We start from the raw sequence: 17,112 nt of genomic DNA, 5'->3' as shown, positions 1-17,112 counted from the left end.
GCAGAATCTAATCATTCTTTCACAAAGTGCTGGAGTAACTCAGCAGGTCGGGCAGTATCTCGGGAGAGAAGGAATGGATGACGTTTCAGGTCGAGACCCGAAACGTCACCCATTCCTTCCCTCCTGAGATGCTGCCCGACCTGCTGAGTTACTCCAGCACTTTGTGAATAAATACCTTCGATTTGTACCAGCATCTGCAGTTATTTTCTTATACTATTTAATCATTCTTCCCCTAAATAGATCAAGAGTGTCCACGGGGATTTTAATATTAAATTATGATTTGTTTAATATTAAAGGGATCAGAACGAACAAATTGCTCTTGGAGCAGAGGTCAGTAAGTAAGGAACATTAATTTAAAGTAATTGGTAAAAGTATGTGGCGAGTTCAAACATAGAACAGTACAGCACAGGAACAGGCCCTTCGGCCCACAATGTCCGTGCTGAACATGATGCTGTTAAACTAATCTCCTCTGCAGTAGGACACAAAACGCTGGAGTAACTCAGCGGGACAGGCAGCATCTCTAGAGAGAAGGAATGGATGACGTTTCAAGTCGAGACCCTTCTGAAGAGTATGCAGTGTCTGAAGAGTTACTCCAGCTTCTTGAGTCTATCTTTGGTTTAAACCAGATAGTTCCTTCCTTGCAGTTCCTTCCTATTAATCTCCCCTGCGTGCATGTAATCCATATCCCTCCATTCCCTGCGTATCAATGCGCCTATCTAAAAGAGTTAAGGAATAATCATGCAAGTACATAGGGTTATGTGAGCCCGGGTCCTTGATGCTGTGAGGCAGCAGCTCTACCAGCTGTGCCACCCAATATACGGATGCTCCCCGCCTTACGATGCTTCCACTTATGATATTCCCCGTCACTCCCTCTTCTCCCCTCTCCCATCAGGCAAGAGGTACAGAGGTGTGAAAACGCACACCTCCAGGTTCAGGGACAGTTTCTTCCTGGCTGTGATCAGGCAACTGAACCGCCCTAACAACAACCAGAGAGCGGTCCTGAGCTAGGATCTACCTCACTGGAGACCCTCGGACTATCTTTAATTGGACTTCATCTTGCACTAAACGTTATTCCCCTCATCCCGCACACTGCAGACAGCTCGATTGTAATTATGCATTGTTTTTTCGCAGACCAGTTAGCACGCAACAAAAGCTTTTCACTGTACCTCGCTACACGTGACATTGAACTAAACTAAAATCTTAAATCAAATATGGTGGAATACTGACATCACCAAGCTTTGGGGTCTTGCCTTGCAGCTACTGAGCAAGTAGTGCGTTGGGGGTAAATGCGTCTCTCTGCCCAGTTGCTAACAAGGACTTGGTTTTTGTATTGACAATTGGATGCAGCCCACTGTCTCTCACATCTCTGGGTAACCTCATGTTAACACTGCTAACTAGATGCCCACCCACAAAATGTCTCTGTGTCAGACCCTCCACTTACTGACCACAGCCTGCAACCAGAGTCTCATGTGGACATGCCCCAGTGAGAATTCCCATATTGCAGACATTTTCAATGTTAGTACTTACATGCAAGCGTGGCGGAAGAACGATAACGTCGTGGATAAGAAACGCACACATATGCAAGAAATATACATGTTTTATAACCGTGTGAAATAGTCGATGAATAGCGGGCGTACCTTGCAATTGAAGATGCTGGCCTGTGGTCAGCTGACGTAGCTGACTGCTGGACAGTGTGAACTTGTTGCCTTGGAAGTGCAAGGTGACGGGCTGGCTGGTCTGGGTGCCGCGGCCTTGCCCACCTGCGATGGAGGCAAGCTGGGCAATGCTGACCACTTCTCCACCTGCAAGGAAGGACAGCGGGCCGTGCACCGTTAGAACGTGGAGTCAAACATCCCGTGCTCAGTGATTAGTACGTCTGCAATCAAGCTCTACGCATGCAAGGTCATCTACAGTGATCAAACAAGGTGTCAAAGAAGTTGATGCAGGAAGAGCAAAGTGAAACCAAGTTGGAAGAGCAGCTTGGGAAACTGGACATTGGTTGTGCAGCCATAGTCTGGAGTTGGCAAAGCAAACAGGTACCCTGACCCTTCAGTGACATTATCCACTGATAACAAGAGAAAGCTAAATTACAAAGCAATATTGCTGCATTCCCTGCCTGTTCCTTGTCCATTATGTTTGCAAATTAAAAACGTGTCCTTGTCCAGAACAAGGTGACCTATGGTCAATCAGAGGTAGAGTCAGATTTGTATAAAATCAAAGGACTAATAAAATGTCATTTTACTCCTCTGCCCTCTCGAAATCCATCATCTCTTTTAGGCAGACCCCAAACATCTTTATTAGATGTACTTTTATTTTCTTCCTCACTTTAAAAATAAACCTTAAAACAATAAAAAAAGTTCACTTGGGAATGATTGGCTGGGGTTCCACATCGAGGTGAGCCAGCCAAATGTTGCAGCTTGGTTTCCCTGTATCTCTAAATCTAAAGCCGAGGAGATGATTTCTACGCAAAGCTTAAGGGTAATGATGGAACTTTTCAAAGCTATCCAGGGGCAGTGCCCAGTGTGTTGCATGCAGCTGCCTGTAAAACCTTCAATGACACCCTGTTTCTGTCAGCGCCATGAAAGTGGTGCGGTTTTCCACTGCCTTTCCAAGAGAGCTCAGAAATTTAAAAAACGCAGAATGAGTCAGAAGTCTGTGACTACGTTCAATGACCCTCCTCCCAGCTGCTATTAGTATCTCTGCTTTCTAAAGACACGCAAGTGTGAGTCTAGGTCCCAGGCATGTCCACTGCTAACTGCTTCGAAGGGCCGAACGGCCTACTCCTGCACCTATTGTCTATTGCTTCAGGATTGGCACCTTCTGCACGTTGACTCCATCAGGAGTCATAGACGTTCACATTATTTGTTCTGACATGGGGAGACCTCTTCCCTGAGGTTTTCATCGAGTCTGAGTAATCACCTACCTCCATTAAGTTTCCCTCCTCCCGGCTTCCACCGCTCAGCTAGAGTGGCCAATGAATCCACCGAGGCTGTCAGGATGCAGGATGGAACCACGGCACCCTGGGGAAACTGCCGGCACCGGGAGAGAGGACAAACTCCACAGAGGGCAGCAGCGGTTTGCCACTGTGTTGCCTCGGCAGATACTGACACAAGCTGAGCTTGGCAGCCAGTTCTAATTCCAATCGTTTAGGCATTATAATTATACCCAGGGCGTGGGCAATGATTTGAATCTCTAGGTTTGTATGTATTTGTTGTGGTCAGGTGGAAACGTCTTCTACTCCTTGAGGGGAAGGATTGATTGATTGAATTGATTAAAAGATGCAGCGTGGAAACAGGCCCTTCGGCCCACTGTGTCCATGCCGACCATCAATCACCCGTTCACACTAGTTCTACATTATCCCTTCTTTCTCATCCACTCCCTACACACTAGGGGGCAATTTACAGAGGGCCAATTAACCTACAAACCCACACGTCTTTGGGATGTGGCAGCACCCTGAGGAAACCCGTGCGGTCACAGGGAGAACATGCAAACTCCACACACAGAGGTGTGGATCAAAGCCGGTTCTCTGGTGCTGAGAGGCAGCAGATCTGTCCACTCCACTGTGCTACACTGAGGAGAGGATTGGGTGGAATCATTATTGTAGGCAACATTTTGTGTAGAAGCCCAAGAGCTTTTGTCAACCCCAAACGTAATTCAAGACAGGAGCACTATTGATTTGACTGTTTTTTTAAACATCCCGAGCATCTTTTGCAAAGGCAGTGCATTGTCCACAGGATAAATATATCACCAGGTCTGTGCTCAGTATCAGAGAGACATGCTAGAAGGCTAACGTACATACAAAGTGAAGCAGAGGACAGCTGTTTGTTCAATGGCCATTAACCATGGCCAGATCTGGTCTAAAGAAAATTTCAGCAGATGGATTAGTCCTTTACCCAAGAGAGATTTGTGGAAAGAGGGCAGCGATAGTGAACTTGAAAAATAAAAGGTTGTACAAATCGGCTGCATGTGAGGGAGGGCCAGACGCTTCCAGCAAGAAATGAGAGAATCATGCAACAGTAATAGGTGGGAGAATTAGGCAACATTTGTCAGGCCACTTACTAGGCAACCGTGCCTGGGCCTGGGAGGACAGCACCAGCCTCTGATGCAGTACATTGGTTGTCGGGACGGTGTGAACGGAGGTGACCTGTTGCTGGGCCTGGCCAGAGTGCAAGGCCTGGGGAGCGGCCTGTCCCTGCTGGCTGACCGGGGCCGGAGTGGCCGTGCTAGAGGCGATGGTGTTGCTGACCGCCTGCTGCTGTCCTGGTGCACTGGCAGAAGTCGGAGCCATCTGTAACGTAGTGGCTGCTGCAAACAACAAGTGGTTGGTTTGTGCCGGCCAACATAGGAGAGACTTGCATCAACATCACATTCACATTTCATTCTTCGCTAACTCACCGTGCCTCTGGTCAAACCCAAGCGATGAAAACAATCAAGCAACAAAGCACCCATCCAGGTACTGGAGATAACCAGCCATTGCTCCAAAGACAGACGCAAGATGCTGCAGTAACTCAGCGGGACAGGCAGCATCTCTGGAGAGAAGGAATGGGTGACGGTTTTGGTTGAGACCCTTCTTCAGTCTCGACCCAAAACGTCACCCATTCCTTCTCTCCAGAGATGCTGCCTGTCCCGCTGAGTTACTCCAGCATCTCGTGTCTATCTCCGGTGTGAAGCAGCGTCTGCAGTTCCTTCCAACACAGCTATTGCTCCAAGCAACCATAAATGCACGCAATATCAAAGTCCATTGCTTCTGAGATATATTGTGTGGGGCTCCACCGCATCACACTGCAGCTGGTTGCACTCTTGCTGCGGTCACAAGCCTGCGGGCTCACATCACAGATTTGAGCTGAAATTGCCCTGCAGTATTGAGGGAGTGATGCACTGTGGGAGGAAGCAGGGTCTGAATGGGCTGTCCGCTCAGGTGAATGAATGTAGGCTGCGTGGTGCATTTGAACACGCGGAGAGCTGGCAAGTTCTTTCATTCACTGCAAGTAAAGCAAGCAGCTTAAGGAAACTCTGGGAGAGTCAGCACGAGATTGATTGCAGCATTACATGGAGGCAAGGTGGTGACTCTGAGCTGTGGACAACAGGGCTCACGCTGAAACAATACACACAGCTAACCAACTGATTCATTCTGTGCATTAATCTGATTCTTGCAGCCAATAAACTGCATTGCAAAATGACATTTCCAGGATTCCATCCTGGCCCATCGCCTACCGCTTCATACAGTGCCACGAGAAGCTGGGTAGATCTGCCAAGACCATAGCCTGTGTGGTGCAGGATCTGCCAAGACCATGGCCTGTGTGGTGCAGGATCTGCCAAGACCATGGCCTGTGTGGTGCAGGATCTGCCAAGACCATGGCCTGTGTGGTGCAGGATCTGCCAAGACCATGGCCTGTGTGGTGCAGGATCTGCCAAGACCATGGCCTGTGTGGTGCAGGATCTGCCAAGACCATGGCCTGTGTGGTGCAGGATCTGCCAAGACCGTGGCCTGTATGGTGCAGGATCTGCCAAGACCATGGCCTGTGTGATGCAGGCAGCACAGGGACCAGTGTGGGCTGTGGATCCCACTCTGTACAGTTGCAGTCACAGAGTGATACAATGTGTAAACAGGCCCTTCAGCCCAACTTGCCCACACCGGCCAACGTGTCCCACCTGCCTGCGTTTCGTCCATATCCCTCCAAACCTGTCCTATCCATGTACCTGTCCAAATGTTTCTTAAATGTTGGGATAATCCCAGCCTCAACTACCTCCTCTGGCAGCTTGATCCATACACCCACCACCCTTTGTGTGAAAAGGTTACCCCTCAGATTTCTATTAAATCTTTTCCCCTTCACCTTAAACCCATGTCCTCTGGTCTTCGATTCCCCTACTCTGGGCAAGAGACTCTGTGCGTCTACCTGATCTATTCCTCTCATGATCTTATACACCTCGATAAGATCTTATACACGCCTCATCCTCCTGCGCTCCAAGGAATAGAGTCCCAGCCTGCTCAACCTTTCCCTCTAGCTCACACCCTTAGGTCCTGGCAACATTCTTGAAGTGTCTTCAAGTCCAAGATAAGGCAAAAACATTTATCTAAACGATTTCTAAATTAGTGTCCAAGCTCTGTTTAAGCCAAAACCCATGCAGTTAATAGTTTGAAGCATTAAGCAGTAATGTATTATATATACATGTTTTTATGATTTTTTTGCTATATTCAGTAAACTGATGCTCATGTTAATCAATCACTTATTCAAACTGGGCACGGATATCAAAACCACACCAGGCATTTTATAACTAGTTATTTGCACCAGCTACGATAGCAGTGAAACAACGACTGCTCTCAGAGTAATCCACTGTTGAAAGGGATTTTGATCAACTGGGCCGAAAGGCCGACGGATTCCTTGGACCATTGACCCAGTTGCTCAAAATGCATTTAATTCTGATAAATGCAAGGTATTGCACTTTGGTAAACAAACCAGGGCAGAACCTGCACAATAAATGGCAGCGCCTGTGGAGTGTCGTAGAGGAGATATATCTAGGGGTGCAGGTACATAGTTCCATGAAGGTGGCAACGCAGGTGGACAGTGTGGTGAAGAAGCTGCTTGGCACGCTTGCCCTCAGGTCTGAAGACGGGTCTCCACCCGAAACGTCACCTCTTCCTTTTCTCCAGAGACGCTGTCTGATCTGCTGAGTTACTGCAGCTTTTTGTGTCTGTCTGTGGTGTAAACCAGCATCTGTAGTTCCTTCCCACACGTGAAACTCAATGACCTTCAGCACAGGTAGCCTACTGCCTTCAATGACCTTCAGCACAGCTAGCCCACTGCCTTCCACCAGTATGGTCCAACTCCCACACACAATGTGTGGAGTAAAGTCTGAAGAAGGGTCTCGACCCGAAACGTCACTCATCCCTTCTCTCCAGGGATGCTGCCTGTCCCGCTGAGTTACTCCAGCATTCTGTGTCTATCTCCGACCCACACACACATCCACACTTGACCCCTAATAACTCTGGTATTCACATACTCTTTGAGGATGGACAGGCAACACCAACTTGGCCAGCAGCCATGACAGGAAATTGTAAAAGAAGAGGTCACCTGCCATAACACTGAAAGGAACTCCAGAGAACCATCAAACTGCTACTTCTGGCAGCCGCTGATCAGAGCACTTACCGCAGATCAACCTTGATCTTACACCATGACAGCAGCAATGGGAAGACAAACTGCCAACAGCCTGCCACTGCAGGGACTAGCCCGTGAAGAAAGATCAATTAAAGTCGGTAGGTGACCACGTCAGTGGAAGTGATCCTCGGTGTCTGTCGGAGTACAACTCACTGTCTGTATCAGCAACAGGAAAGGACTGGACAAACAATTATCCACACAAGATTGCTACTGATTCAAATTATCCAACGCAGTTTGCTTTTGTAATGTTTTTATCAAATAAAATGATGTTGCCTGTTTCATTGGATCTGTGTGGACTTGTGTGGATCTGTGTGGACTTGTGTGGATCTGTGTGGACTTGTGTGGATCTGTGTGGACTTCAACAACTGTTCGAAACAGCAGACGGTTTTGAGAGTTTCATGCCTGTACTTTAAAAACTCATCCTTTAAAATACACATTTTATTCAGTCCTGTACAAGGAGAGAGGCAGGTGTGATGTTTGAAAACGAGGAGCTGGGAGAATAACCTGTGTGCTTTTGCACCTTTTGTCAACACGGGGGGGGGGGGAGATGAGCAAAAAGACAAAGTGCTGGAAGATTTCAGCGGATCAGGCACGATCTGTGGAAGGAAGTGGCCAGGAGACATTTCACCAGAAGATGGACACACAAACGCTGGAGCAACTCAGCGGGACAGGCAGCATCTCTGGAGAGAAGGGATGGGAGATGTTTCGTGCCTCGACCAGAGATGCTGCCTGTCCCGCTGAGTTTCTCCAGCTTTTCGTGTCTATCTTCGGTTTAAACCAGCACGTGCAGTTCCTTCCTACACATTTCATCAGGACTTTCGTCAGGCTGGAGAAGGCTCCCGACCAAATACATCGCCGGTCCATTTCCTGCCACGGATGCTGCCTGACCCACTGAGTTCCTCCAGCACTGTGGATTTTTCTTAAGATTGTAAGATCTGCCGTTGCTTGCTTCTACAGGGGTAAAGAAGCTGGTCTCCTGCACTACTGCTGGAGCAGAGGCAGGCATGAGAGCCCACTGCTCAACGGTACACATTCACCACTGGGTCTGCGTCTCTTACCCTGCGCAGAGGTCATAACCTGAGAAGCAGGGACAGCCACGGCTGAGGATTTCCCTCGCACCTGCCCCTGATGACCAGTGGTTGCCGTGACCATGCTGGCCGCTCGTGGAGGCTGAGTCCCCATCACCACCACCGTCCTGTCATCTGGCTTCTGTCCGTACTGCACCGGCTGAAACAACCTTGACAAGCGTTTGGGAGAAAACACATTAGAAACATGGAAAACAGGTGCAGGAGTAGGCCATTCAGCCCTTCAAGCCAGCACCGCCATTCAATGTGATCATGGCTGATCATTCACAATCAGTACCCCGTTCCTGCTTTCTCCCCCTATCCCTTGATTCCGTTAGCCCTAAGAGCTAAATCTAACTCAGAGTGTAAAGAAACTTTAGGAACAAACAACTTTGGAAGGTAAGTATTTACAAAGAACGTAAATACAATTGACGTTTCTTAAGAGCTGTGATAGTACCTGCGTCAACCACCTCCTTCAGCAGCTCGTTCCATACCCCCCTCAGTGCAAAAACGTTACCCCTCAGGTTCCTACTAAATCTTCTCTCCTCCTCCCCCCCTCCCCCCCCCACCCTTCCCCGAACGCTACAGCTATGTCCTCTAGTTCCTGATTCCCTTATTCTGGACAAATGACTGCATTTACCCGATCTTTTCCTCTGGCGATTGTGTGAGAACCTCCTGCACTCCAAGGAATAAAGTCATAACCAGCTCAACATCTCCCTGTAGCTCAGGCGACCCTCGGGTCCTGGCAACACCCTCGTAAATCCACTCGTTGTGAGAAGTAATAAACGGGAACCAAAGGTTGGGCAACATCATCCCTTGTTGGGACGCTGATGAAGTGCACTTGACTGTCGGCATGGGTCGCTCACGCTAGCCTTTAGAAACCTGCACTTGCCTCGTTGAAATATGTTTTAATCCCACAGATCACTTTAATGGAAAGTTGTCGACAGATGATTAATCCATCGTGGGAAACGGCTGGCAGTGATGGATGATGGAAAAGGAAATGGATATCCCTTTGGGATTGCATCACTCTGGAAGCACTTTTGAACCAAAGACAATTTCTGGATTTACTGCCGGGATATTAATCAGAACCCACTCCACCGCAGCACTTCACCGTGAAGAGGACGACAGACAGTGTGACCGAAGAACTACCCACTGCACGGCTGCACCTCACCGTGAAGAGGACGACAGGCAGTGTGACTGAAGAACTACCCACTCCACTGCAGCACCTCACCGTGAAGGGGACAGGCAGTGTGACTGAAGAACTACCCACTCCACTGCAGCACCTCACCGTGAAGGGGACAGGCAGTGTGACCGAAGAACTACCCACTCCACTGCAGCACCTCACCGTGAAGGGGACAGGCAGTGTGACCGAAGAACTACCCACTCCACTGCAGCACCTCACCGTGAAGGGGACAGGCAGTGTGACTGAAGAACTACCCACTCCACTGCAGCACCTCACCGTGAAGGGGACGACAGACAGGCAGTGTGACTGAAGAACTACCCACTGCACGGCAGCACCTCACCGTGAAGGGGACAGGCAGTGTGACCGAAGAACTACCTACTTGTTGACTTTCACTTTCACGGCCTTGGGTCTGGGTGGGGGATCCGGAGAGTTGTAGATTTCCTCAATCAGTTTCCTGGACACCTTTCGCTTGGGCATGACCCTCTCCGTCTCGTGTCGAGACAATTTATTTTCAATTCCAGCTAGGTTGAAAGCGGTCAAGTCTGCGTTCTACATTTGGAAAAAAAATAAGATGTGTTATTTCAGGGACAATCTATCGAATCGAATCACTTTATTGTTACGTGAGGCAAGTCACAGTGAAACTCTTTGCTCATCTCTGACCCCTCTCACCCTGGCCACAAACTATTTGAAGCACATCCCTCTGGAAGGTGACTCCGGACTGTCAAAGCAGCCTCAGCCAGACATAAAAACAGCTTTTCTCCGCAAGTATTAGCTCTACTCAATAACCAAAAGTCTGTTGTCTCTTTTTACTCCGGTTTATTTCACTCACATGTTTAAACCGTAATGATGTATTAATGTTTTATGCTTTAATGTTAATTGTTTACTGTATGTTGGTGTTGTTACTTGCGAGCGGATCACCAGGGCACATTCCTTGTATGTGTACATACTTGGCCAATAAACTTATTCAATTCAATTCAATTCAATTTGCTCGGTGGGCAAATCTACTGACCACTATGAGAAAAATGATGGAAGAGAAATATTTTCCCGGCCACTTACTTTCCACGGATCGTATTCAAGTGTCTTCAACAGCAGTGAAGCGATGGAGTAGTGCAGCGCTTTGAAGACATAAGCGGAGCAGACAGCTCGTGGACACCTCAGGTCGGGGTGGTTGCATATCCGACGCAGGTGTATCAGCAGGTTGAGGACGCTCACAAAATGGCGGGACCGCAGAGCTTCCGTCGTGCTGGTGGACAGGCAAAGGCTTCAACTTAGTCGGTTTAGTTTATTGTCACCCGTACCGAGGAACCGTGAAAAGCTTTTTGCTGAGTGCTGACCACTCAGCGGAAAGACAATACACGATCACAATCCAGCCATTTACAGTGCACACACACACAAGGGAATAATGTTTAGTGCAAGGTAAAGCCGGCAAAGGATCTCGACCCGAAACGTCACCCATTCCTTCTCTCCAGAGATGCTGCCTGACCCGCTGAGTTACTCCAGCTTTTTGTGTCGACCTTCGATTTAGACCAGCATCTGCAGTTTTTTTCCCACAAACCTACAAGAAGTCCACTTAGCGCAGGGATGTTTAGAGTGTCGAATGTACTAGTCAGGTCATAGGTAGAGGACTGGAATATCAATCCAGTCACCCCATCACCGCCACGATGCAATACCATCAAGGAAGCTGTGACCTGGGCGGATAACCGCTGGAGCTGGAGACGCACACAGGTACAAGCGGCTGGCTGGACTGCCGTTTCCTTTGCAACCAAGGAGTCTGAGGCAGCACAGCGGTAGAGTTGCTGTCTCACAGCACCACAGATCTGGGTTCGATCCTGACTACAGCCACTGCCTGTAGGGAGTTTGTACGTCCTCCCTGTAGCTGTGTGGGTTTTCTCCCACACTCCAAAGATGTACAGGTTTGTAGGATAATTGGCTTCAGTAAAATTGTAAATTGTCGCTGGTGCGTGCGTGTAGGATAGTGTTAGTGTGCGGGGTGGGGTGATTGCTGGTCGGCACGGACTCGGTGGGCTGAAGGGCCTGTTTCCGTGCTGTATCTCAGGTGAGATTTATTTGAGGTATATAAACTATAAGAGCCACAAAGAGATTAAAGCAGGGAGGTCATTAACTAAAAGGAATAAATTTAAATCAATTGTTAGGATTAGAGGGGTTTTGGAAGAATGTGATTACAGGGTGTTGAAAGAACAGTATGTTGTTTCAGGTGCATGGAGATTGAAAAGGCTGGGCTCATTTTCCTTGCTACAGAAGAGGCAGTGGGGTGATCTGAGAAAGGGATACATAACTCTGAGAATAGACAGTGGAAACTAGCAACTTAACTTTAAAGGAGAGGTGACTGAATCAAGAGGGTAAAGCTGAAAGGTGAGGGATAAAAGACTTATAGAGAGAATCTGAGCAAAGCACGCAGTTATTTTCAGGACAGCCAAGAGGCATCTGATGGAGGTCGGTGCTTACCCAGAGTGGAACATGACATCCTCGTACATGATTTTCTGCCTCTTTGACAAGCAGCATTTCAGAATGTGCTCGTATTTCTTCGGCAGCTGCTTCTCCACATCTCTCTTTGATCGCCGCAGGATGAATGGCTGAATCATCTACAACCAAAGATCAGAGTATGTTTGAAAGTTGCATGCAACAACCTACTCCTCACTACCATAGCACAGGTGTGGAGGGATGTGGGCCAAACGCAGGCAGATGGGACTAGTGCAGATGGGGCATGTTGGCCGGTCTGGGTGTGTTGGGCCGAAGGGCCTGCTTGCACGCTGTATGCTGAAACAGGACACCATTAAACTTGGCTGCACAACTAAACAAGCATCATGTTGCCACCCACTTTATAATGGCAAGAATTTAGAAGAAAAATAATGTAGATGCTGGAAATCTGGAATAAACACTGAAAATGCTGGAAATACTCAACAAATCCAGCAGCATCACTGAAGGGTGAAACAGTTTGTGTATCAGGCTGCTGGTCTTTCATCAGAACTGGGAAATGTTAAGAGATTAAAAAAAGTTAAGATTCAGAGATTGGGAGTGACAATGGAGAATGCAAAGGTACAAATGAAAGACTGAACGATCAGAGTAGTGGTGGGGTCAGTGGAGAGCACAATGCTTCCGTGTTCAGCACGCTTGCTATCTCCATGGTATTTGGTAACAGCGAAGGTGAAAGCCATGCGCTCTCTCCCAACCTCTAACGCACCACGTCGAGGAAGTCGAGGAGGCCGCTGAACGGTCCCTCATTGTTCGAAGTGTCAGGGTCTTCCTCCGTCAGACTGGCTATTCCACACCCCCATACCCTACATCTTAGGGTTTACTGAAGTGGAAACTGTACTCACCCTATGCATCCGTATCACTAATTTGTGGCAGTAGTCTTGATTTTCATCTGTGCCGACTTTCACAGGGAAATCCAGGTAGGATCTGGAGATACCAGGCAGCAGGAAGTGCATCATTGTCCACAGCTCCATTGGTGTATTTTGTAAAGGAGTTCCGATCAAAAGCAAGCGCTGCTGACTAGAATAGCAAAAGGCATTGCTTAGCAAACAATCCGCTTCTACCCCAATATCAAAACTTTTCGTTAAACCTTTTATAAGGGTGGCACGGAGGCGCAGCAGTAGAGTAGCTGCCTTACAACGTTTTCGGCGCCAGAGACCCAGGTTCGATCCCGACTAAGGGCGCTGTCTGTACGGAGCTTGTACGATCTCCCCGTGACTGCGTGAGTTTTCTCGAGATCTTCGATTGCCTGCCACACTCCAAAGTCGTACAGGTCTGTAGGTTAATTGGCTTGGTATCAATGTAAATTGTCCCTAGTGTGGGTAGGATAGTGTTAGTGTGCGGGGATCGCTGGTCGGCACGGGTCCAAGGGGCCTGTTTCCGCGCTTTATCTCTAAAATTAAAAACTAAAACCAGATACATCCAATTGAAGGTGACCTACTAAAAGTTAGGCATTAATCAGCCTCAAACTTTCTCTCTCAATTGCCATCAATGTGAATGGTGACCAGTTGCTGCCAATACTCAACCAACTTACCATGCACGTGTCATGCAGAGCACCAACTTCAGTAGCCCAGTCCACCACTTGAACCATGAGAAGTTAACCAAAGCAACATCTGCAGTTCCTAGTATCCCTGCCTCTTCAACTTCTGACCCCCAGACCACAACCAGTGAGCCTAGGTGACAGTACTAACTCCACAATCAACCAGTGAGCCTAGGTGACAGTACTAACTCCACCACAACCAGTGAGCCTAGGTGACAGTACTAACTCCACAATCAACCAGTGAGCCTAGGTGACAGTACTAACTCCACAATCAACCAGTGAGCCTAGGTGACAGTACTAACTCCACCACAACCAGTGAGCCTAGGTGACAGTACTAACTCCACAATCAACCAGTGAGCCTAGGTGACAGTACTAACTCCACCACAACCAGTGAGCCTAGGTGACAGTACTAACTCCACCACAACCAGTGAGCCTAGGTGACAGTACTAACTCCACAATCAACCAGTGAGCCTAGGTGACAGTACTAACTCCACAATCAACCAGTGAGCCTAGGTGACAGTACTAACTCCACAATCAACCAGTGAGCCTAGGTGACAGTACTAACTCCACCACAACCAGTGAGCCTAGGTGACAGTACTAACTCCACAATCAACCAGTGAGCCTAGGTGACAGTACTAACTCCACCACAACCAGTGAGCCTAGGTGACAGTACTAACTCCACCACAACCAGTGAGCCTAGGTAACAGTACTAACTCCACCACAACCAGTGAGCCTAGGTGACAGTACTAACTCCACCACAACCAGTGAGCCTAGGTGACAGTACTAACTCCACCACAACCAGTGAGCCTAGGTGACAGTACTAACTCCACCACAACCAGTGAGCCTAGGTGACAGTACTAACTCCACCACAACCAGTGAGCCTAGGTGACAGTACTAACTCCACCACAACCAGTGAGCCTAGGTGACAGTACTAACTCCACAATCATTCTCAGCACCGGTTGAGAGCTCCCCCAGAGATGAGTTATTCTTGCTATTGAGGGCGTGCAGCGTAGGTTTACGAGGTTAATTCCCGGAATGGCGGGACTGTCGTATGTTGAAAGACTGGAGCGACTAGGCTTGTATACATTGGAATTTAGAAGGATGAGAGGGGATCTTATCGAAACGTATAAGATTATTAAGGGGTCGGACACGTTAGAGGCAGGAAACATGTTCCCAATGTTGGGGGAGTCCAGAACAAGGGGCCACAGTTTAAGAATAAGGGGTAGGCCATTTAGAACTGAGATGAGGAAAAACATTTTCATTCAGAGAGTGGTGAATCTGTGAAATTCTCTGCCTCAGAAGGCAGTGGAGGCCAATTCTCTGAATGCATTCAAGAGAGAGCTAGATAGAGCTCTTAAGGATAGCAGAGTCAGGGGGTATGGGGAGAAGGCAGGAACGGGGTACTGATTGAGAATGATCAGCCATGATCACATTGAATGGCGGTGCTGGCACGAAGGGCCGAATGGCCTCCTCATGCACCTATTGTCTATTGAGTTCTCGCTACCATACAATATTTCCTACGCTGCAGATATGACACCAAAAAAGCTTTTCCTTGCATCCAAACTCGAGTGAAATCAGAGTGATGGGCCTGTGCTGCATTAAACATGCGATGCTGACCTCTTGAGATTGAACAGCGCCTCCCAGTGCTGCTCGGTGGTGTTGCACAGCTGCTGCACCTCGTCCAGTATCAGGTACTTCCATCTCTTCCTCCTGAATGCAGCCATGTCGTTGAGCAGCAGCTTGTACGAGGTGATGCATACATGGAAGGCATTGGGCTCTGTCCAACACTGGAAACACAAGAGTACAGCTGGCATCCCAGGTTTCTTTCATTTTCATGTTACAGAGATTAGAAAACTTACACAAGACTGAAGTGCAGGGCACTGAGGTAATTCAGTACAGAATTCCAGCAAGCCACAAAGATAGTAGAAGATGTGGGAGCAATGTTAAAAGGGAAATTAACAAAGAAACTCTCAGGCATGAAACTCATTTGTCAAATGTTGTTCACTAAAGATGTGTTTTAGTAAACAGGAGGTTGAGGGGGAGACCAGGTAGAAACATATAAAATAAGTATTTGAGCGGCGTAGACAGGGTAGACAGTCAGAACCTTCACCCCAGGGTGGAGATGTCACAGACTAGAGGCCACAGCTTTAAGGTGAGAGGGGCAAAGTTTAAAGCAGATGTGGGGGGCAGGTGTTTTACACAGAGAGGGGTGGGGGCCTGGAACGCACTGCCAGGGGTGGGGGTGGAGGCAGATATGATAGTGGTGGTGAAGAGGCTTTTAGACAGGCGCGTGGATATGCAGGGAGTGGAGGGAGGATCACGTGCGGGGCAGAGGGGATTAGTCTAACTTGGCATCATGTTTGGCACAGACTTTGTGGGCCGAAGGGCCTGTTCCTGTGCTGTACTGTTCCATGTTCCATATTCAATCTAATTTTAAAAATACTCCCCAACCTGCAATTTTTTAAAGGACAAAATAAAAATAGCCAGTTGACTTGGTAGCTGTAAGTGACTCGAGGCGGCACGGTGGCACAACGGCAAAGCTGCTGCCTTACAGCGCCGAAGACCCGGGTTCCATCCCGACTACGGGTGCTGTCCGTACGGAGGTCGTACGTTCTCCCACACTCCAGAGACGTACAGGTTTGTAGGTTAATTGGCTTGGTTTAAATGTAAATTGTCCCTAGTGTGTTTTGAATAGTGTGCGGGGATCGCTGGGAAGGGCCTGTTTCCGCACTGTATCTCGAAAGCTAAAACTGTGATTGAAACAAGTTGCTGGGTCCGTACCTCCCGTTTGACTCTGCGTTGTTTCCTTGTACCAAAGTACATCATGATCTTGAGTCCTGGACACCACCGCTTGAATTCCATTTCCCAGTTGAGCATCTTACAAGTTCTCACCACCACCAAATGTGGGCCCCAGATACCTGAACACAAAAATATACACAACAGTGCATTACAATGTCAGGGCGCTACATTCAACATTTCTCCAAAACAGAGTCAACATTAACTTCATCACAATAATACTTTATTAACCAAGTATGTTTTGCAACATTCGAGGAACTTCATTTGCCGTAGTCATCAGAACAACAAAAAGCAACAGGACACACAAAATACATTTGAACATGAACATCCACCACAGTGACTCCTCCACATTCCTCACTGTGATGGAAGGCAAAAACAAAGTTCAATCTCTCCCTCCTTTGACTTCCAGGGGTCGGAGGCGCCCAACCTTCCTTTGATGGGGCGATCTGGACTCTTACCTTTGTGTTACCTGTGCTACTAATTGCAGGCAAATTCTTACAAACAGAGGGTGCTTTAAAGAACACAAAAGTAGGTCCCTTCTCATGAAACAAATTGCAGAATAAACCACACCACTGATAAAAGAATGAACAAAAATTGCTCATTTTCAACAGAAAAAAAGTTTAAAGGAAAATCACAACTGCACCATTAATCAATTTCCTTTTCAGATGCAGATCAATCTTTAGTCTGGTTCTCAACTGTTTAATGCATGAACACGTACAGATTCCGTTCTGAGTTAAATCTATTCAAGATCATAGCTGGTCACAAAATCAAGATGGTACTGATTGATTCATAGAGAGTGATAGAGTGATACAGTGTGAAAACAGGCCCTTCGGCCCAACTTGCCCACACCGGCCAACATGTTCCAGCTACACTAGTCCC

The 17,112-nt window shown here is 47.9% G+C and overlaps 1 protein-coding gene across 1 annotated transcript in view; it reads right to left on the bottom strand.

Moving 5' to 3' along the window:
• The window catches only part of LOC144606024 (E1A-binding protein p400-like), a 117,237-nt gene that overhangs the window by 50,898 nt on the left and 49,227 nt on the right, over window positions 1–17,112 (bottom strand). Inside the window, 9 exon segments of the mRNA XM_078421787.1 lie at window positions 1,638–1,802; window positions 4,060–4,305; window positions 8,216–8,394; window positions 9,784–9,953; window positions 10,461–10,647; window positions 11,871–12,007; window positions 12,743–12,917; window positions 15,055–15,224; window positions 16,219–16,355. Coding sequence (XP_078277913.1) covers window positions 1,638–1,802; window positions 4,060–4,305; window positions 8,216–8,394; window positions 9,784–9,953; window positions 10,461–10,647; window positions 11,871–12,007; window positions 12,743–12,917; window positions 15,055–15,224; window positions 16,219–16,355 — 1,566 coding nt within the window.

The sequence above is a fragment of the Rhinoraja longicauda genome, chromosome 25 (assembly GCF_053455715.1).
Source record: "Rhinoraja longicauda isolate Sanriku21f chromosome 25, sRhiLon1.1, whole genome shotgun sequence".
Lineage (NCBI taxonomy): Eukaryota > Metazoa > Chordata > Chondrichthyes > Rajiformes > Arhynchobatidae > Rhinoraja > Rhinoraja longicauda.
The sequence above is the reverse complement of the archived record's forward strand: the minus strand, read 5'-3'. Positions and strand labels throughout refer to the sequence as shown.